Below are 23327 nucleotides of genomic sequence, written 5' to 3'. Positions count from 1 at the left end.
ACTCAAAACACTTTGTGATGTTTCAACCCCTATAACCAAAATCGCTTGATATCATTGCCTAATTGCCATTTTTTTTGTTTTTATTTTTGTTTATTTTATTAGAAGTTAATACAGTACAAAACAGTACAGTGGAACCTAATTTTAGGTGCCAACTATGTCATACCGTAATCCATTCTATGTACAACCTCTAGTTTTATGTTTTGAGAAGGAAGTAAGCAAGACAAGAAAAAGAAAACAATAGAAAGGGGAAAAAGAGGAAAAATAGATGGTAAAGAATAGAAGAACGTGAAGTGTGTATATAAAAAAAAAAGAAAAAATGGAAAGTAAAAATAGAAGGCCCCTTAAAAGAGAATTTTTCAAATCTTTATTCGGAGATGTAGATATATCCACGGCATGAACTGAAATCAGCAATCTTTACGGTACCGCTGCATCACATGATTCCAAAAAGTCGATGAAAGGAGACCAACTCCTTAAGAATTGGTCATATTTATCTATTAGTCGGAGTCTCATTTCTTCAAGGCGTGCTATGTCCATCATATTCCTAATCCACATTTTAACAGTTGGTATGGTTGTATTTTTCCAAAATTTAAGTATCAATTTCTTTCCAATTATTAACCCATAATTAAAAAAAACGTTTTGGTCTTTATTTAAATTGATATCTTCTACTATTATTCCAAATATAATCCATTCCGTTTTAGGTTCTATTGTGGACTTGAAAAGCTTTGTAAATATATCAAATATATCGCTCCAAAATTTATTCAACTTTGTACATCCTACAAATGAATGTGTTATATTAGCGTTTTGAAACAAACATTTATCGCATCTGGGAGAGACGTTTGGATAAAATTTATTCAACCTCGTTTTTGAATAATATAGTCTATGTAATAATTTGAATTGAATTAAATTATGTCTTGCATTAATAGAACAATTATGTGTGTTCATCAGATACTTTTCCCATCTATCCTTCGAGATCTTTATCATTAGCTCATGTTCCCAATCTTCTCTTAGTGCTTCTGTTGAGGGTAATTCTCTATTTAATATATTATTATAAAAGTATGATATTAGTTTTTGTGAATCAGCCTTAATATTCATTGCTTCTTCTAAAGGGTCTAAAAATATAGTTTGAAATCTATGTGTATATTTCTTCATAAAGTCACATATCTGTATATATTTAAAATATTGATTATCCTTCAGTTTAAATTTTAATTTTAAATGTTGAAATGATAACAGTTTGCCATTTAATAGCTACAGACAAGATAGTCTTGTCCTGTAAAATGTTGCAAATATATAAACAATGCTGAGCATATTGCACTTTTTATTTTCGAATTTCATTTTTAAATTGTGATTTTCGCATCTCTTTAAAAGTGCTCTGCAGTGTGTTTGATCCATCCACATTTTCACGGCCAAATTGGTTATGAAAGTCATGAAAGAAACAAATACCAACTGTATTGATAGGTTAAAATGCACTCTTGTCAAGGTACAAGTGAATGAGGAAAAAAAGTATTTTCACCAGAATCAATTCTGTCATCATCACAAAATTTGTTTGTTAAAATGTGTCTATTGTTTCTTAACGTCTCACTCACAAATCAGAAATAGAAAACCAGTCAATTAAAGAACACAATTAAAAATAAATGTCCATAATGTAATTTCACAGATGAAGGGAAATGCATGCAAAAATTAGGTAGGACAAAATATGTTTTTATACTCCATTTCACTCAAAATGGATTATGTAGTTTAGAAAATTAAACATGTGCTTGCATCATTAAGCAAGTTTTGCAATGCAATATTAACATAATATAAAAATATTGTAAATATTGTTTTAGTAATCCCAACATGTTATTCTTTATCTCTTAGTATTGTGCATTATTGCTGAAAAATATTTGCTGTGCTTCAATAATGGGCCAATCAGTGGCAGATGTAGGCTTCAGATAGACAAACCTCAGAAACTGCATTGTAGGATTTCTTCTGAACATTCACACAGAGATTGTATATAAAATCTAAAACAGTATTTTGGAATAAATTGGCAATGAGATTATACAAAAGAACCAATTCTCAATAGGATGTACCAAACAGTAATTACAGAGGATCAACATATTTAGCTTGCAGATAAATGCATCAATTAATTAACAGTGTGGGACTAACAGAGGCAAAGAATGTTGGTCCAAGTTTAAAATAGAGCCTACATTCTTTTTTTCTGAACAAGAATCTTGGCACAAAATCAAAGTACACTGAGCTTCAATCCAGTGTTTGAACAGGATAAACCATTAAAGTTCCAACTGAATTGAGCAAGAATGAAGACCGACCTGGAGTTGTTAAAATGCAGATATGCTCTGATCCAAATCATTTTTAATATTCACCAGTGAAAAGCTGCACCCACGTCTCAGCTTTATTTTTTGTCCTTGTTAAGAGGGTCACCGACTGGAAAAACTATAGAGAACACATTTGTCAAGCTAATACTCTACCGTGATGATAGATGTTTGCAGTTTAGTTCCTACAGAAAAATGAAAAATGTGGCAAGATCCCCGTTTTATATTGCCAGCAGTAAACAGTATTACCTCCGTGTCCCCTGGGACTCTGTTTTAGCAGTACATTTGCTGCAAAGCTGAACCCATGCCATATTGCAGGGATTACCTGCCCGGGAGAGTTGTGTGCATGCAGGTGTTACGGTGGCACCCATCCACATCATCAATCATCATGGCAGTGGGCACCATGACGTTGCCACAGAGATGGAGCCTGGCACGGCTGCTGTTCCAGATGAACACAGCGCATCTCCGGGGGAAGGAGCAACCAGCACGAGTGCCTCTGAGGCCATTAAATAAAGAGTCATTTCTCCATGAATGATAAGTGTCTCTGGGTCATTGCCTGAAACTCGAGAGCACCACGACATGTACAGCTTGTTTGTTTTGGTTATGCCCATCAGTTATCAATATGCCAGTTTTTCTCAATAACTATGGATATACATAGATGTACCAGCAACTACTGCCAACATGTATCAGTTATGCTGTACACTGAATTACTCTGTACACTGTGGGTGGCTCGATTGTAATCATGTGTTATCTTTCCGCTGACTGGTTAACATGCAACAAAAGTGTGCAGCGGCAAGGTGGCGCTGCGGTAGAGTTGCTGCCTTTCAGTGCTGGAAACCCGGGTTCGATCCCGACTACGGGTGCTGGCTGTACGGTGTTTGTACGTTCTCCCCGTGACCGCATAGGTTTTCCCTGGGTGCTCTAGTTTCCTCCCACGCTCCAAAGCCGTACAGGTTTGCAGATTAATTGACATCGGTAAGGATTGTAAATTGTCCCTAGTGTATAGGATAGAGCTAGTGTGCGGGAATTGCTGGTCGGTACAGATTCGGTGGAACGAAGAGCATGTTTCCACGCTGTATCTCTAAACTAAAAAGCTTTTCACTTTACCCCCGGTACATGTGAGAATAAACTAAACTAAACTATGTTATTGATATGCCAGGTTTACTACAGAAGTTATGTCCACAGATGCACCATTAACTGTTGTGATCATGTATGGTGCACTGTGCATGACTGATATTTCTGACCATTTGGGTTTTGATTTTGGAGTTAATCAGCTGGGTAAATAGCACTACAGAATTTGTCAATTTTCTGCAAAGGTTGGTTAAGGATATACAATTATTTGCTGAAAGTTACTAATTATTTTCTATTGGTGAGGCCATTTCAGTTGGATGTGCAGATGAAAGGCAATTATGACATTATTAAATCCACCATTCCTGCCAAAAGCCTGGGCTTTTGAGTGTGATCAGAGTCCAAGTCAGCCTGCAGGTATAAAGGTCTGCCTGAGCTTTCTCTAGAACTCAGTCCAAACCGGAAAGCTTAGCATTCATTGCTTATTGCAAGCAAACATATCTTTGGTAAGGATGTATTTAATGGGATTTCAAGACTCGTGGGAAAACCCACAACACACCATATAATTCCTTGGGGACACCCACAGACATGCCATCTACCCCCTGCCTAGTCTATGTGTGGCAGGCAGAAGAAGCAATATTCATGCAACATAAACATGATGGATCTGTGTTCCACTCTGAATTACTATCACAAACATGTCTGCTGAGGAATTCCACCTCACGAAAGTGTAAAATCTCTAGCCTCTGCTCTTCAAATAAAGCTTATTTAATTCTGGGCCACATCTGTTCAAATGTCCTTCGTTCCAGGTTGTAGACTATATTTATAAATACGAACACAATTTCATTACTTTGCTGATTAATTGGTTCTGCTTCAAATATAGTTTGTTAACAACTTAAGCCGTGTTATTCTTTGTAAATGAACATATAACTATGTGGTGTACCCGCAACTAAAATGGTGAACTCTACTCAACTGATAGTTGACTGATTCCATTTCAATTTCCTTTAGTTGTTTAATAACTCATCATTTAAAAATACAGTTAAGAACAGATGGGCGGTCACGGTGGCGCAGCGGTAGAGTTGCTGCCTTACAGCAAATGCAGCGCCGGAGACCCGGGTTCGATCCCGACTACGGGTGCTGTCTGTATGGAGTTTGTACGTTCTCCCTGTGACCTGCGTGGGTTTTCTCCGGGATCTCCGGTTTCCTCCCACACTCCAAAGACGTACAGGTTTGTAGGTTAATTGGCTTGGTAAATGTAAAAATTGTCCCTAGTGGGAGTAGGATAGTGCTAATGTGCGGGGATCGCTGGTTGGCTCGGACCTGGTGGGCTGAAGGGCCTGTTTCCGTGCTGTATCTCGAAACTAAAATAAACAGATGTTATTCTCATCAATTATAAGAAAACAGGCTAAAGTAACTAATCTGAGGGCTAACAATGTCTTTCAGAACTCACTGAGTCAAATTGAAGTTAAAGGCAATTCATCTTATACATAAAAATTACTTTAAGGTTACTATAAAATGTAACTCAAAAGCCCTCAGAGAATTTTGGCAATTTCCATCCATTAGTTGTGCTCTTCTGCAGCAAGGGCATGCATTCACAAGGGTTCCTCAGCAGTGTTGGGTATGATGATGAATTAGATACAAAGAAAGACTGTATGTGCATGCCAAGTCCTAGATGAAAAGGAGATTGAACCAAAGGGAGGCATTTGTAAAACTGCTGAATGTAGTCAGGTTTCAAGTCAAAATACTTGCACAATGGAATGCTGAGAACGTGGAAACAAAAATATAGCTTGCACTGGGGTTTTAAATATATACTAGACAAAGTGGGACCCGTTGGGTCCCATGTTCACACGGGAGGGCTGGTCCGCCAACGCAATATTACACCTCTCCACCAATTCCAATATTGGTGGCCAGTTGGGGAGGGGGGGGGGCTTTCTGGAGCGCTAGTATGGGTGTTGTGGGCCAAAATAACTGGTTTCCAGAGGGCTAGTATGGACATTGTGGGCTGAATGGAGTCTTAGCTGGCAGCTCAGTCATTCGGGCCTGGTGGGCTGGCAGCTCAGAAACTGCCAGAAATTCTACCCAAAACAGGTGAGAGACTATGAGAGAGAAGGGGGAGAGGGTGGAGCATTTTGGCCAAAATGCTCCTCCTGGGCTAATACAGGCATTTTGGGCAAAAGGGACTGGTTTCTTGGCTAACAGGGGCCATGTGGGCTAAAATTAATGGTTTCAGTCAGGCCAAACAACTCATTTCATTTCATTTCCATTTCCATTTTGCATTTCTGTTTCAAGCACAGGGTAGGCCAAACAACTCATGGCATTGTCATTTCATTCCCATTTTGCATTGCAGTCTCAAGAACAGGGCAAGCCAAACAACTCATTGCATTGTCCTTAAGGGCTAACAAATCATTTATTGCAAGTACATTGCAGACTCACAGTTCAGTTGATTCACAGCTTGGAATGAGTTGTGGCCTCTCCCTCACGATCTTGCAAAAGTGACTGTCATATCCAGGAATCCAGGGTTTTGTAGTCCTCCCCCCCCCCCCCCCCCCCCCAATATAATCAATATACAACGCAGACAGGAAGTGGTCAATATGAGACTTTAATTATATAGATATTTCACTATTGACAGTAGAAAATTGTGCAGTGGCTCATCAATGCAAATAAACAGAAGGCAACTCAGTTGATTTTTAGCTCATGCATTCGACTTAATAAACACCAAAGCCTGATTCTCCTTTTAAAATATCAATGTTAGAAACCGAAGGAGGAGGGTACACAGGACTATAACCAGGAGGGCGTATTCTCCCAAGTTGTATGGCAGCGATAGACTTCACAGGTCTGATGTTCAGAGCTCCCCATGCCAAGCCAGGGCTTCTCGTCATCTGGAAGCGACCATGAACGTTCAGATATTGTGTGATGGCACTGCATCTCCTGATGGCACTGCATACGAAGATCTCATCAATAGATCCAAATGAAATGCCTCATGACATTTTCGTTCTTGAACCAATTCACTGTGCCCACCAGCAGAGAGATGGTGGATTGGTCGAGGTGATGGGATGAGGTTGCTTTTTATTCATTGTTTTTCATGTCGGTCTGGACTTTAGAAAAGTACCAGCAAGCACAATGAAAGCCACTGTGGAGTGTGTCATGGGATAATTCATTGCTGCGAGATTTGTGGACATCCTGCAGTGCTGTCTGGAGAGTTTGTGTTTAATAATGTTTTCCATTGTTTATCCCGTAACATTAAGACATCCTACTGCTGTATATATAATATTTGAAATAACACAAGGTGTTGTGATCAATCTTGTTGATGAATTCCAGGACACCTTTCATTTATACGGTAGTTAATACATTTCTTTACTATCGTACCAGTAAACAAGAGAATATATGGTCATCCCGTGTAAAATGAGAAATTTAACATGTAGTCGTAGATCACAAAATATAAACTGAACTAATGCTTTGCGTATGCAATGTTAGTTGATCTTACAGATGTTAAATCATAGAATCAATTCGACATTTCAGTTGACCAACACTTCAATCTGGATGTCTTATGGATAAAACATGTTGTGCATGGTGATAAGGCTACAAGGTTAATTCCCGGGACGGCGGGACTGTCATATGCTGAGAGAATGGAAGCAGCTGGGCTCGTACACTCTGGAGTTTAGAAGGATGAGAGGGTATCTCATTGAGACACGCTAGAGGCAGGAAACATGTTCCCGATGTTGGGGGAGTCCAGTACCAGGGGCCACAGTTTAAGAATAAGGAGTAAGCCATTTAGAACGGAGACGAGGAAACACTTTTTCGCACAGAGTGTTGTGAGTGTGGAATTCTCTGCCTCAGAGGGCGGTGGAGGCAGGTTCTCTGGATATTTTCAAGAGAGAGCTAGGTAGGGCTCTTAAATATAGCAGTCAGGGGATATGGGGAGAAGGCAGGAACGGGGTACTGATTGGGGATGATCAGCCATGATCACATTGAATGGGGGTGCTGGCTCGAAGGGCCGAATGGCCTACTCCTGCACCTATTGTTTATTGTCTAAATCACATCCAGACATTTAATTGTTAACGATCCACAAAATAAAATATATGCTTAGGAATTCATCACATTATACCCTCCCAATATCATTTTCAGATGTCTCATAGAGTAGTACAAGAATGCTTTCCTCTGCCTCAAACTCCTCACATGGAAGTCAAAGGAATGAAATATATGGAGAGTGAACAACTCAAAAAGGATTTTGGCCAGATTCTGGAATCTAAAGCCAATCCATTTTAAGTCACTATTTTCCAGCTGAACAGTTAGGAGAAGTTAGTGATGGGTCATCTTGATTATCTGTCTGAGAGGACGATACAATCTATACTGGAGCATTTAATTGTTCCGAAAAGATTATTTTTGTTTCATCACTTTAAATGGAAATCCATACTGTGAACAACACCTTCATGTCAATCCTTAATAAATCTTAAACAAACATGAATCTATGTTCTTTTGTCATATTCTAGTAATTGTGATAAATATTTCAGGTTAATTTTTTCATGCATTTAACTATCTTGTACGGTCATGTAGGACATGTTTGGATACCAGGCTAAAAAGTTTAATTTGTTTTTAGTTGCAAATATGAAATGCTAGTGAGAGTGTTGGACACCAGATGCACTTATCTGTACACATTTGGTTCTAGTGGACTTAAATAGGTTACTGACAGATGATAGTGCATAATACCATTAGTCAAGAGGGGAACCCTTCTCCTTCGTTTATTGGGCTGGAAATGCCCTGCTTAGCTTCTAGCATGACAAGAAAAGAATGCACACTCGTTATGAGCAAGATACCCTCAGTTGCCATATTAATGCAATAAAATAAGTTTCCGGGTCCCATTGCTGAACTAGTTCCTTTGTGTTCAAATGTGGGTATTGAATTCCTGCAAAGCATTGGAGAACACGTTCGGCAAAGCTAATCTTGCAAGGAGGAAGTCCATGATGGATCTACTTCTACATCCAAGATGTAATTAAACTATACTGACCAGAATAGCTTGCACTTAAATTGTATTGATTGATGCCAGCCAGCTACAGCTCCCACCATCCTGACATCATCCCCAAAATAACTTCACCAGTGCCAAATGGTCACCACCCACGGCTCCCACAATAAGTGGCAAACAGTGTCTATCCTTCCCGGCCCCACTTTTCCTCTCTGCTATTCCCAGTCCATTTTAAGAAGTAATTGAGGTCTTCAGCTGGTGTCTTATCTTTTGTTTATGTTTATTCCACAAGCTCCGTAATGGCATTGAAGCCAAACCCAGTCGTTCAAGTACCGCACGACCCGTTGTGCTGATATTCCTTGTACTAGCAATGTTACAAAATTTTGAGATTTAAAAAATCAAGTCTGCAATTTATCCCATCAGATAAAGCATAACAATAAGTTTAATTTGACACCTAATTCACTTTCATATCTCAAGTAATAAAAAATTTATGGCCATTTTCATACTCGGAAATTAGCATCTTGTTCCCTATTGATTTTCTATGGACATAACAAAAAAGCTGTGATCGTGGACAATCAAAAGCCCATAACCTTCTTAAAAATTAAGAGAACTGAATGAAATTTTCAGTTATCATAGATTGAAGCATTCTGAAACAAATATAAAATAATCTTACTTGGATGACCTGAAATTAAAGCATATAATTAGTTAGTTACCCAATTGTAGCTAATTTCAAACTTCAATTACTAGCTCTAAACATCTATCGATTTCTTAATAAATGATTAACATTTTTAAATAGCCCAAGTGTCCAAATAATATTCACAAATAATTCACAATAAAATATGATTTTTAAATCTCATTTACATCAATTTATAGGCCAAATGGAAGGAATTTAGTGTTCATGTGCTGTAAATTAAAGTCAATTTAAATCGGCTTTCTAGTGGGTTCCTGTGAACGCGCTGGTTTAGAACGTTCACATTGTGCTGTATTTGTGCCCTCAAGTGCCCAGAAAAATACTGCGGGATATAAAGAGCCCAAAATGAACTACTCGCTATAGAAAACTTTATATACAGGGTTATTAACAAGCCCCATTTAATGTAAAAATAAGGTACATACCTTTAATTGTTTGCTTTATAAAACCCTGGGGCTGCGAGAGGTTGCGGAGTGAGATAGTGATTTTTAAACTACTATAAATATTATACAAGGCCATAAAAACTAATAATACCTTTTGCGACGGGGTCTTTCAGCGATTTTCCGTTAATGATTTACTAGGCTGAACATTTTCGATTGGAAAAGCCTAGTAAAAATCGCGTTTTAAACCTGCCCCCTCTAAACAGCGCCAAAATCGCGGACACGCGGTCGGGCAGATGCTCAGCCACGATTCAGGTAGGTTTTGTAACATACCTACTTGTACTGACAAAGACGCCATTTGTTTCTGCTTTCTCACAGGGACCAGGATTTCTGTCTGAAGCTCTTGGAGTTCATGATGCGTCGGCAGCCGAGGCTTTGGATCCATTTTTTAATCTTCATGAAACTGTCGCTAAGGTATGGTTTCTTGCATTCTGAAAGCCAAGGGACCTGGGGTCTGAATTTGACCCACAGTATGTCAACTTGTAAAACATTTGTGTCTTTAATGTAGCACAATATGATCATGTAAGTCATTGAGCGTACTAATAATGGGTGGCTCATTGGCGCTTCATACATTGCTGCTGCCTGACCCGTGATGTTCGGGGGTCCACAACCAGGGGTAACAGTATACGAATTAGGGGTAAGCCATTTAGAATGGAGATGAGGAAATACTTTTTCACACAGAGAGTTGTGAGTCTGTGGAAATCTCTGCCTCAGAGGGTGATGGAGGCCAGTTGTCGGGATGCTTTCAAGAGAGAGTTAGATAGAACTTTTAAAGATAGCGGAGTCAAGAGATATGGGGAGAAGGCAAGAACGGGGTACTGATTGTGGATGATCAGCCATTATCACATTGAATGGCGATGCTGGCTCGAAGGGCAAAATGGCCTACTCCTGCACCTATTGTCTATTATCAATCCTGATATCTGCTACTATCTGCAGTCTGCATGCCCCCCCTGTGATTGCATGGGTTTCCCCTGGGCACTCCTATTTCCTACCACATCCCAAAGGATGTGCTGGTTGTTAAGTTAATTGAATTACAGGTGTAGGCAGGAAGGTGGTGGGTGGATCAGAGTAGCGTTAACAGGCATATGTAAGACAGTAGATCACAGGGGAATAAATGTGGCCGTGGGATTGATGAGATTTCTCTTCGTGCTGATATAGACGCAATGGGTCAAATAGCCTCCTCTTCTGTCATAAGAAAATATTAAGAATATTAATGAATATTTAAAGAAGATTCAGTTCCATTTTCAGGCTTCTTCATTAATATATTTAATGTTCCAGGATTTGAATTTGGTCTTTTGCAAATTCCCCACTGTATCACACAGTCATGGCATTTCTCAGGAGCATAATCATTATATCTCCTAGTAATTTGGACCAGGTGCTTTGGCTCGATATCTCTTCTATTTTTACCAAGTCAATTGAAGCAGACATTTGGTGAGATTTTGGAAACATTGAGCTGATTGGCTTCCCCTTGGTTAAGCATATATAACAAAAGTTACAACCACCTTCTGTTAATTTTCACTAACGAAGCATCTAGTTCTGCAATAGTGTTAAAGTAATGAAATTACTATCCAAAAATATGCGGTTTTCATGGGTTCATAAGTGATAGGAGCAGAATTAGGCCATTCGGCCCATCAAGTCCACTCCGCCATTCAATCAGGGCTGATCTATCTCTCCACCTCCTAACCCCATTCTCCTGCCTTCTCCCCATAATCCCTGACACCCGTACTAATCAAGAATTTATCTATCTCTGCCTTAAAAATACCCATTGACTTGGCCCCCCCCCCAGCTTTCTGTGGCAATTAATTCCACAGATTCACCACCGTTTTGATGGACTAAGCTAATTTTCCTACTTATCTCTCCAGTAATCCACCCTCTGTTCAGCCTTTTGCTGCCTCATCACCTTGTTTCAGAGATTTTTTTGTGTCCCTGAAAAAATGCAACTTTATTATTAGCTGCTACATTAGTATAGAGTGTGAACAATAATTAGAATGTTAAATTATCTGTTGGTTGCACCAAACTGCCTGAGACGTTTCATCTGAAATCTACATCTGTCATCCAATTATTCTGTAAATTTAATCAATGGATTTAATCAAGCACTAAATTTCACTCAGTAGGTTACATTTTTTAACAACTGCAATCCATCACGGCAGCATAGTCTGAAGTCTTAAAATGTGATATTGATGCTGCTGAATGTTTACATCTTAAAGCTCTGATGTACCTTCCTCAGATTAAAAGTATGAGTGGGCGTCCAAAGCCTATGATGCATGGATTGATGGGTATTTTGTTTAAGGTAAGCACATGGTTCATGTGCAGGCAGAGGGGATTAGTTTATCTCGGCATCATGTTTTCTGGAGCATGGAGCATTTGCAGGGAAAGGGATTAGTTTAAGTAGGCCGAAGGGCTTGTTCCTCTGTTGTGGCTTTGCTATGTTGAATGTTCTCCTATTTTCTGCCATTTATCAGTTCCTGGAATTCTACAATGTTGTTACTAGTCGGGTAAATTGATCTTTCAGCAACATCAATATTGCATTTCAGGACCACGGACAATGATGTTATCACTTTGTTAATCCGTTTATGTCACTACAATTGGTCTTCCATGAAGTGCGTTTCATGAGGTGTGTGGAAATACAGAACTTCAATATTTTCCTTGTGATGCACAAAAATACTGATTGCTGAGATATTCCTTCATTTTGCTTCGAAACAAAATCGAGTGCGTGCCACAAACAGATGCACGGTATGGTATTGGTAGGCAAGAAAGAAAAGCTTATGCTCTAATGAAGCCCTATGGATCACAATCCTGACATGGTAGAGGACTTGCATTGTGCCAATGAAAACATAGCAACATAGAAAATAGGTGCAGGAGTAGGCCATTCGGCCCTTCGAGCCTGCACCATCATTCAATATGATCATGGCTGATCATCCAACTCAGTATCCTGTACCTGTCTTCTCTCCATACCCCCTGATCCCTTTAGCCACAAGGGCCACATCTAACTCCCTCTTAAATATAGCCAATGAACTGGCCTCAACTACCTTCTGTGGCAGAGAATTCCAGAGATTCACCAAAATGAGACTATTGCTGGCTGGAGTCCAGCTCTCCTGGCATCTCATCCATCAAAGGTGAAGTACAATTAATAGAACTGTACAGCAAAGGACCAGGCTCTTCACCCTGTGCCAAACATGCCAAACCTTCTGTCGACTTAGACCAATCCTTCTGCTTGCCCATGCTGCATATCCCTCCATTCCTGCATATTCATGTCTTTATCTAAAAGCCTGTTAGACACATTGTCATATCTGCTTCTTTCACCACCTTTGGTAGAGCGTTCTAGGTATCACACACTGTTTAAAAAAACTTGTCAGACAATATGTTTGAATCCTAGCCCCATCAAATTTCAATTATCAAATGGAAAATTTGCCTGGACAACAATATAACAATGAGCAAATAACTTTTTTTTTCAAAATTTTGATTGAGGGATCAATATTGGCTAGGCTAAGTGGGCTACCTACACTTATTGTGGGATCTCCTACATTGACATAAGATCTATTTTAGAGCATAACACCTCATGTTCAGATGTGTTTATTCTCATATACATCAGGGGCAATTACATTTCTTGTTCACACAAAGCGCTCAAAGTAAACAATCTATGTGGCAATGATAAACATAACACCAAATACAATAATGAGTGCAAAACGGCAGACTGATACAAGATTGTAACACAATTTGAAGTAGTTTAGTTTAGTTTAGAGATACAGCGTGGAAACAGGCCCTTCAGCCCACCGGATCCACGCCGACCAACGATCCCCGCACATTAACACTATCCAACACCCACTAGGGACAATCTTTACATTGACCAAGCCAATTACCTACAAACCTGTACGTCTTTGGAGTGTGGGAAGAAACCGAAGATCTCGGAGAAAACCCGCGCAGGTCACAGTGAGAACGTATATCAACTCCGTACAGACAGCACCCGTAGTCGGGATCGAACCTGGGTCTCCGGCGCTGCATTTGCTGTGAGGCAGCAACTCTACCGCAGCGCCATCGTGACCGTCCTAATTACAAAATATAAAAAGTAAAAAATATATTTTAAAATCACAATAATGGAATCATTGAATGAGGTGGAGTTGCAAGAGTAAGAGTATGCAGCAGCATGTGTGGCGAGGGGTTATGAAAGAGGTTTAGTTCAGGAGACAGATAGTAATGGGGCAGAAGCTGGTAAGTCTGCACATCCACGTTCAAACTCTCGAAAGATACCTGCCTGATGATACCTCCAGCCTTCCTGATGCAACAGCACATCATGCAGTTCCACCATACAGAAGTGTCCAAGTCTGTGATGGGCTGGGCTGGGCACCACTCTTTACCTGATTCATGAAGTCAAGAGCAGGAGCAGTTGCCACACCAGGCTGAAACAAATCCCATCAGAATATTTTCTAAAGAGCACATGTATAAGTTTGAGAAAATCCTCACAGACATGCCAAACCTTCTTGAAGAAAGTAACTAGACTGACTCGCTCGTTTGATCACTGCATCCGTGTGAAGGGACCAAATTAGGTTGCTAGTGATGGGATTGCCTGATTTACCTCAATACCTTTCTAAAATTTTACCACAGGATTTTAGGCTTAGAATTTCTGAAGTATGACAAACTCATTTTTGTGGGGATTTTTGAGAGGGGAAAAATGCTTTTTGAAATCCTGAACCAACCCATGCAATTTAGCAGCTGTGTGGATTAACAAACACTTAGGAAATGTGGAATTCCTGTTAAGCAGTTGATAATGGACACATTACCACAGATTTCACATTTGATATTGCATTTAGTACTCGCATTAAATTAATAATTTTAACTATCATTTAATATTTTTCTGATGCGCAGAATTGATAGTCTATGAGAGTGTCAGTAACAGAGGGAGATAGCTCCCAGTTTATTGGATAAGTATTTTTTCTTTATATAGAACCAAGGAACTACAGATGCTAATTTACCAAAGTCAGTCACAAAGTGCTGGAGAAGCTCAGTGGGTCAGGCAGCATGCCTGGAAATCATGGAAAGATGGTGTTTCGGGTTGGGACCTTTCTTCAGTCTCTTTCTTGAAGAAGGGTCCCGACCTAAAAAATCTCCTATCCATGTTCACCAGAGTTGCTGCCTGACCTGCTGAGTTACTCCAGCATTTTGAGTCGTTTTTTTCAATGATGTAGGGTTGAGCCAAGAAACCTGTCCAATCTGGGGTTCAATCACAGTCCTTTGTTCTTTGTATATGGGTGCTTCCATAAATAAGTACCAACCGGTGACATGGGTGGCCAAATTTGAAAGTTATTAAATCATAATGAAATACCGCAGGATTAAAAATGCGCCGGCCTATGATCCTTTTGAGCTAATTTGTGATCAAAATGACCAAGATTTGACCAAAATGTAATTCTTTCAAAATTTGTGGGGAAAAAACGAGAAATATAAATGATTTATAAAACTCACTGATTTCGAAGCTCCCTTACAAAATGTCAGCACCTAACCCCACCACATGGCACATGGTTCACGCCAGGGTCATTATAATCACGTTGTTTGAATTGTCTTTTGAATCGTGCAAAATAAACCCCGTTGGGGCGCTATAAATAGCATGGTGACGGGAGGGACTACAGAATGAGACATCGCTAAAATAGGTGAGCAAACTAGATTTTTATTTCATGATTTTAAGTTCTAATCGTTATTAAGCATTTCAATGGAAAGCTTAAACACAAAATATAAACAATTAAAAAAAGAAACAGTAAATATAAAAACGGTTGACACGTGACACAATTCACACGCGACCACACGTACTCACGTTCTGCCGCAAAAACTTGGTCCATCAGAAAACCATCTAATCGGGAGATAAATTATAAAAAATCCGATAAAAGTATAATCCAAATTTGGCTTATATAGAGTTATTAGATTGCAAAATTAATGTAATCTTTCTGGTATAAATTAGCCAAAGGATTTGATAAAATCCTGGTTGAAAAATGTCAACAAAAAAGGCAAGAAAACACAGGGGCATATCTGATATTTGTATTTGTAAAAACAGATTTATTTATTTTTGCTTCATCTCATTATTTTGGCTATACACCAACATACTAGTTAAAATACAGGACATGAAACAATGGGAATATTACGTAAAAAACAGGAAAATAACCCAGAAGTTCGGAGACCCTCAATTTCGCTACTGAGTGCTGTATTTCCAGAAACACCCAAATCTAAATGGGATTGTATCAGTGGGGACACTCACATGTAGAAACATTGCGTCTAAGTAATCTTAGTGATGACAGAAAATTATTACTAGAATTGCAAGCAACAAGCAATAAAATACAGAATTAAGTCATTGAAACTAATAGTAAATCATGTTGAAGCGCCTTAAAAGCCATTTCTAGTCATTGTAAAATAATTCCAGCCACTAATAACGAGTTGTCAATAAAATGTAGGTATTAATATCATGACTATATATCCACAATAGTTCTTTACCATATGAAACTTGCGGATATTACTTCATCATTCTTATGTCTGTGATAACCTATAGGGTTCATTACATTTATTTATTGAATTCCAAATACTTTCACAAATAAATCAAATATGTTGACCTTATTATTAACAAATAAATATCTAATTAAAGAGTGGTGAAAATCTTTCAGTACGAATGTCATTGAGCCTATCGGCACTAGTTTATCTTTGGAACGGATTAAGCAGCAACCTTTGCCATCTAGACATGCACAAATAAATGGAGAAATTAGGAAATCACAATTCAAACAGCTTCAGAATTGTGACTAATAGTTTTGCGCTGTGAGTCTTGGTATTCAGCCACATGTGGTACTTTTTAATGGCTTAATACATCTTAATTATTGCAAATCAATCTCCCGGGCTCTGTAAATTCATGTTTAAAAGTCGAGTATCACATTTTTCATAATTAAACTATTATTTGAAATTTGATTAAATACATTTTTTTTTACACTTTATTTTTATTTTATCTCCCCCGTAATGTTATCCTTCCTTCACTTTGCTCGCTGTAATTGACTCTGGCTTTTAACTACATATTCTAACATGTTTTTTTTGCTTTACCCTCTGCTGGGTAGAGATTTAATTGTGTCATGCAAGATTTTTTGTGCCATAGGTCTCCATTTATGCACAGTTTTGTATTTGTAATTTGAAAATGTCACATACTATTTGTAACAATGAATCCCCCAGTTCCATTCCTGACACTTGCTTACCCTTTGAAGGAGGCAGAGTAAACAGTGGTGATGCCAGTCTCGGAGAAACATTAATTCCCACCGATACACAATGTGTATCTGCATGCTGTAAATCTTGCCACCAACCTTAGTGATGCATGCAGGTACAGCAGGCAGTGAAGAAAGCGAATGACATGTTGGCCTTCATAACAAGAGGAGTTGAGTGTAGGAGCAAAGAGGTTGTACAGGGCCCTAGTGAGACCATACCTGGAGTATTGTGTGCAGTTTTGGTCCGCAGATTTGAGGAAGGACATTTTTGCTATTGAGGGAGTGCAGCGTAGGTTCACAAGGTTAATTTCCGGGATGGTGGGACTGTCATATGCTGAGAGAATGGAGCAGCTAGAATTTAGGATGAGAGGGAATCTTATTGAAACATATAAGATCATTAACGTAGACAAAAATGTTGGAGAATCGCAGCGGGCGAGGCAGCATCTATGGAGCGAAGGAAATAGGCAACGTTTCGGGTCGAAACCCTTCTTCAACCCTTCTCCAGCATTTTTGTCTACCTTCAATTTTCCAGCATTTGCGGTTCCTTCTAAGGGATTATTAAGGGTTTGGACATGCTAGAGGTAGGAAACATACTCCCGATGTTGGAGGAGTCCAGAACCAGGGGCCATAGTTTAAGAATAAGGGGTAAGCCATTTAGAACGGAGACGAGGAAACACTTTTTCTCACAGAGAATGGTGAGTCTGTGGAATTCTCTGCCTCAGAGGGCGGTGGAGGCAGGTTCTCTGGATGCTTTCAAGAGAGAGCTAGATAGGGCTCTTAAAAATAGCGGAATCAGGGAATATGGGGAGAAGGCAGGAACGGGGTACTGATTGGGGATGATCAGCCATGATCACATTGAATGGCAGTGTTGGCTTGAAGGGCCGAATGGCCTACTCCTACTCCAATTGTCTATTGTCATCCATTCCTTTTCTCCAGAGATGCTGCCTGTCCCGCTGAGTTACTCCACATTTTGTGTCTCTCTTAGATGTAAGCCAACATCTGCAGTCGCTTCCTGCACATGAGAATTTGATTGTGTTTGTCTAAAAAAGGGAATCTATTAAAATAAAATCAATGCCTGATAACTCACAGAAAACACGTCATTTTCAGAGCCAGTGTAAGTCACAAATCAGATGATGGAAACTGTGTGTGTCTAGAATGGACAAGAGAGTGGGCAAGGTGGGCCAATCCAGTATCTTAAGACAACCGGGAGCTAAAAGGATCTACGTCAGGCTAATTGCTTGATACACCAAACAAAAACATTTATTAAATACATAGAACACAAAACAGTACAGCACAGGAACAGGCCCTGGAGAAGGCAGGAACGGGGTACTGATTGTGGATGATCAGCCATGATCACATTGAATTGCGGTTCTGCCTCGAAGGGCCGAATGGCCTACTACTACACCTATTGTCTATTGTCTATTGCAGTGGTGAAAAATAAACCAAATCTAAAGCCCAATCAGGCAATAGTGTTGACACAAGTGACTGCAGGTGCTGTTTTTCAAAAAATGACATAAAGTGCTGGAGTAACTCAGCGTGTCCAGCAGCATCTCTGGTGAACTGGGATTGGTGACGTTGTCAGGTCGGGACCCGTCTTTCTATCTGTGCCCCATCTGGATGTGCACCCATTTCTTCCGCGATCTCGCCTCCCATTCCTCTTCTTTCCACATCTCACACCCTTTTGTCCTTTCTTCTCTGACCTTTTTCAGCCATTTGCCAAAACCCCTCCTCCCTGTATCCTTTGTCCCGCTTTGTCCCACTCCCATCTCTCTTGCAGCTTACTCCCCCTTTCTACAATCACTCATGAAGGGTCCCGACCCAAAGCGTCACCCATCCATGTTCTTCAGAGATTCTGTCTGACCAGCCGAGTTACTCCAGCACTTTGTGTCTGTTAATAATGCTGCCCATCTTCACCTGGAGGAAGTCCAATGACTTCTTTCCATGTCACGGACAATCCCTCCTGCTAGCAACAAATGGTTCACCATTACCCAGGAATTGGTCACGCATTACTGTAGCTACAAGAACATGTTGAATTCTGTGAATGGCATGGAGTGATGGTCAGGTGGGGGGGGTGGAATTCCCCCCGCCACGGGTACCATGTAATCCCGTGCTACCTGCTCCATGGTCGGATGGTCATGGAGCATAAGCCATCTCCCCCACCTGGTTTGCCAGGTGAGGAGGGGGCTGTAGACCAAAAACACGACCTGTCAAAGGGCGGACGAGCTTCTAGCGAGCCAACGGCCATCCACACTTCAGTAGAAGTTGCGATCACTGTCGTACATAGCATTGTAAGGAACGATGATAAAGAACACACACCAAAATCATATACTTCCAGCGGCGGAAGTCCGCAGGAACTGGAGGACCGAGATATGTGTTGCGTTCGTCACCGTTCCCGTCGGAAACCAGCACCGCTGCGTCGCTAATGTTTTCAACAATAATGAATGAATGAATGTATGAATGGAGAAATGACCTTCATCTGACAAAACTTTCCATCGTCTGTAAGCACACGCCAGAATTGCGAGGATTTCTCTACAGCTCTCCATGAACACAGTTCCAAAGGCTGCAAAGAACATCAACCCACGCACTTCCATCACTGCTGCTTGTCATTAATCTATTGGGTGCACCATGTTATGAGCAGCTTGTAAACACTTCCATAGCATTGCACTGAAACCTATCAAACCCTATTAGCTGGAGGGACAGGGATAGCAATCACTTGATAATCTATTCCCTGCAAGGTCATTTCTGAAGTGTACACCATCCTTATCTGGAAGTATACCTGTTCCACTGTGGTGTTTTATTACTGGTGCTAGAGCAAAACATTGGGTCTGGAATATATATTCTGGAATAATCATTCAATGCTGACCTGAAACAATGGCCATTTCTCCGAATGTCATTAACATTTTTTAGTAATCTCATTACCTCATTATCTGTCTGCGTGCAAATCACAGCAGAGATATATGTTCATTGACTATGCATCTTTATTTTGTCAGAGCCCATACTATGTATATCTTCACCTGCTCCACTCCTGCCACACTGCACTCCTTCAATGGCTGGAGCCAAGCTGATGTATGGTTGCTCCTTGCACTGGATGAAACATTCATACATTGTTACAAGGTAGATATATACACATTTTGTCCACTCCACTGCAAAATCTCCTCAAGGTATGTCTACTTTGAAGAAGTTCTCCTCTCTCCGACGAGAGTTCAGCAAGGGAAGAAGGATCTCGAAACTTTGCCCATTCCTTCTCTCCTGAGATGCTGCCTCACCTGCTGAATTACTCCAGCATTTTGTGTCTATCACATGATTGCTGTGTACAATTAGAATCAAAGTACGAACATGCGCTTAGATGCACAAACAAATGACAAGCTCACGAACGACACCACCACAGTGGGCCGGATATCAAATACTAACGAGACGGAGTGCAGGAAGGAGATTGGGAACCTTGTACCCTAGTGTCAAGACAACAACCTTTCTCTCAATGTCAGCAAGACAAAGGAGATATTGATCGACTTCAGGAAGCACATACCCTTGTTTGTATTGACAGCGTCGAAGTAGAGATGGTTGAAAGCTTCAAGTTCCTAGGAGTAAATATCACCAGCAACTTGCCCTGGACTAACGCTATCGAATCAAAGGCGAAGAAAGCATACCAATGCCTCTACACCTTAGGGGGCTTAGGAAGTTCACCATGTCCCCAACAACTCTCACCGACTTCTACAGATGCGCCATAGGAAGCATTTTATTGGGATGCATCACAGCATGATTGGGAACAGCTCCATCCAACACCGCAAGAAACTGCAGAGAATTGTGGACTGCCTGGTCTGTGCATCTTCCAGTAATAGTTGTTGTCAATGTGCTCCTTCCTCCCTTTTGGCAGTGTAGCCATGACTTCAATCAGTACTGATTTCATACAGCCACAGCACAAGCCTCCTCAAGTTAGTCCCAGTTTTTCTCTGCTAATACAAAATATGCAGAAAATAACTGGATAAATCACTGCACAAAGTGCATGGCCGAGTGACACCAAGACCATTAGCATGAGTTCCCTTGCTTGGCTATTTTCCAGCAAGATCATATCTTCATACCTCCGTGATGCAGGACTGGTCTACAATCCAATTGCTGCTCTATTCCTGTTTGCACAGATCTTAAATCACTTGTAAAGGGTTTTGCAGTGGTTCCTGATAACCATAAATCTGAAGAAGTGTCTTGACCCGAAACATTACCCATTCCTTCTCTCCGGAGATGCTGCCTGTCCCATTGTTACTCCACTTTTTTGTGTCTATCTACCACAAATTGTAGTGCCCTCTAGAAAGTCTGAACAAACATGATTCTAATAAATAATGACCATGCCCGACACTAGCTGCAACATTTTTGTTACTGTATCCAGTGGCAAATATTTATTCACATAAGTTTTCGCAAATTAATGAGCAGTTGCACACAGTCATCTGCTCTTGCATTAATTTTTGATACGTTTCCAACATCGGAACTGAATAATATTTTGAATTTGTTATTTACCTTTATTTTTAATTAAACAGTATATTGGCCTAGAAATCCAGCCAAGGTTTGTGTGTTTTCTTAGTGCTTCACCAATGAGTTGATACATTTAGTTCGGTGATACAGCATGGAGCCCTCTGGCACACCTTGTACATGCTGACCATCGATCACACATTCATGCTGGTTCTATCTTATCCCACTTTCACATCCACTCTCCACACACTAGGGGTAATTTACAGAGGGCCAATTAATCTACAAACCCGCACGTCTTTGGGATGTGGGACCGGCGCACACGGAGGAAACCCACGCGGTCACAGGGAGGACATGTGAACTCCACGCAGACATCATCCGAGGTCAGATTGAACCCGGGACTCTAGCTCTGTGAGACAGTGGCTCTACATGATGTGCTGCCCACAGGGAGCATTAATGAAGAGGATTGATTGATGAGGAGGATTGTAACTTCAAAGCATCCACGGCAGTTATTTGATCAAAGTGCCTGTTTGCAAAGGAGACTAGCCATGCATTAGTAATATCTGTGGCTGATATAACATTGTGACGTAGATATGATGAAGAAATGTGAAACAATGCAGAAAACCACCTATACAAGGATGTTATGATTGCTCAGGTAAGTTCAGGATTCATGTCTGTCTCCCAAAATGACACAAGGTCAATATGCACAAATGGATAAAAGAAGCACACATTGTATGCATGTATAAATCACTTGCTGAGACCCAGCTCACATTGCACAACCCAGGAGGAGTGCCATTTCAGTGTGTATTTTTATGCTCAGTTGAATTTCTTGGCCATTAGATTTTTGCTAAGCTAAACATAAAAATTGGATAATGTACAAATGTGTCAGTTGATATTACTGCACACACACATCTACTTACCATTGCAGAAAAGCAAATGAACAAAACAATCTGAAAAGTCGTTCTTGCAGATGAATTTCCTCTGAGAGCTATTTTAATGGTATCGCTAATCCTGTGTGGTTGAATGGGACGTGGCATGAAGTCTGAAAGTGTTACTGTGGGAATTAATGGATAATATTTTGACAACAAGTCTGTGGTAAATCTCTAATTAGAAGTTTAAATATTCATGTCTCACTGGCGGCGGTTACAAAGAAAGATGATATGCTGTTTGAAACTTTATCCAGGAATGAGAAAAAGGAAAAGTTTGGAAATCTTCTTCTTCTTGTCGAGTCCACACACAAGATTAGAAATTGTTCAGCCAGAGCTGAACACACTTCTCGGTATCTGCACAATGGTGGCTGTCTTGTCTCTTCTTGTGCGTTGTGGTGGAAAGACTGGTGGAAACAGGGCCGCGACGTGAACGCTCTTTCCTTGACCCCAGTCTGGAAGTGGAAGACTTAAAAAAAAAATAAAAGGCTACAAATGGTGAAAATGTGAAACTTGAATAGAAAAAGTCACAGAGGGAACTACCCATATTTGAAGACCATACATTATAATCTTACCTCTCATATGGAAACAGAACTAGAAAGAGATTTTTAAAAAACTTGAACAGAGGAAATATGAATTGAAAATGTGAAAAAAAGGTGTAATGAAACGTATCTTTTTACAATATTACAATACAATATTTACAATATATATTAATGATCTGGATGAGGGAATTGAAGGCAATATCTCCAAGTTTGCGGATGACGCTAAGCTGGGGACAGTGTTAGGTGTGAGGAGGATGCTAGGAGACTGCAAGGTGACTTGGATAGAATGGGTGAGTGGGCAAATGTTTGGCAGATGCAGTATAATGTGGATAAATGTGAGGTTATCCATTTTGGTGGCAAAAACGGGAAAGCAGATTATTATCTAAACGGTGGCCGATTGGGAAAGGGGGAGATGCAGCGAGACCTGGGTGTCATGGTACACCAGTCATTGAAGGTAGGCATGCAGGTGCAGCAGGCAGTAAAGAAAGCGAATGGCATGTTGGCTTTCATAGCAAGAGGATTTGAGTATAGGAGCAGGGAGGTTCTACTGCAGTTGTAAGGGTCTTGGTGAGACCACACCTGGAGTATTGCGTACAGTTTTGGTCTCCAAATCTGAGGAAGGACATTATTGCCATAGAGGGAGTGCAGAGAAGGTTCACCAACTGATTCCTGGGATGTCAGGACTGTCTTAAAATGTGGATAGACTTGGTTTATACTCTCTA

At 40.3% G+C, this 23327-nt stretch overlaps 1 protein-coding gene across 1 annotated transcript in view; it reads left to right on the top strand.

The window, feature by feature from the left end:
• The window catches only part of LOC129703644 (inactive N-acetylated-alpha-linked acidic dipeptidase-like protein 2), a 289914-nt gene that overhangs the window by 222014 nt on the left and 44573 nt on the right, over positions 1-23327 (top strand). Inside the window, exon 9 of the mRNA XM_055646259.1 lies at positions 9778-9873. Within this exon, the coding sequence (XP_055502234.1) occupies positions 9778-9873 (96 nt within the window). The remainder of the gene's footprint in view (positions 1-9777; positions 9874-23327) is intronic.

Source organism: Leucoraja erinacea, chromosome 14, assembly GCF_028641065.1.
Source record: "Leucoraja erinacea ecotype New England chromosome 14, Leri_hhj_1, whole genome shotgun sequence".
Taxonomy (NCBI): Eukaryota; Metazoa; Chordata; class Chondrichthyes; order Rajiformes; family Rajidae; genus Leucoraja; species Leucoraja erinaceus.
This window is presented reverse-complemented; position numbering and strand designations above follow the sequence as displayed.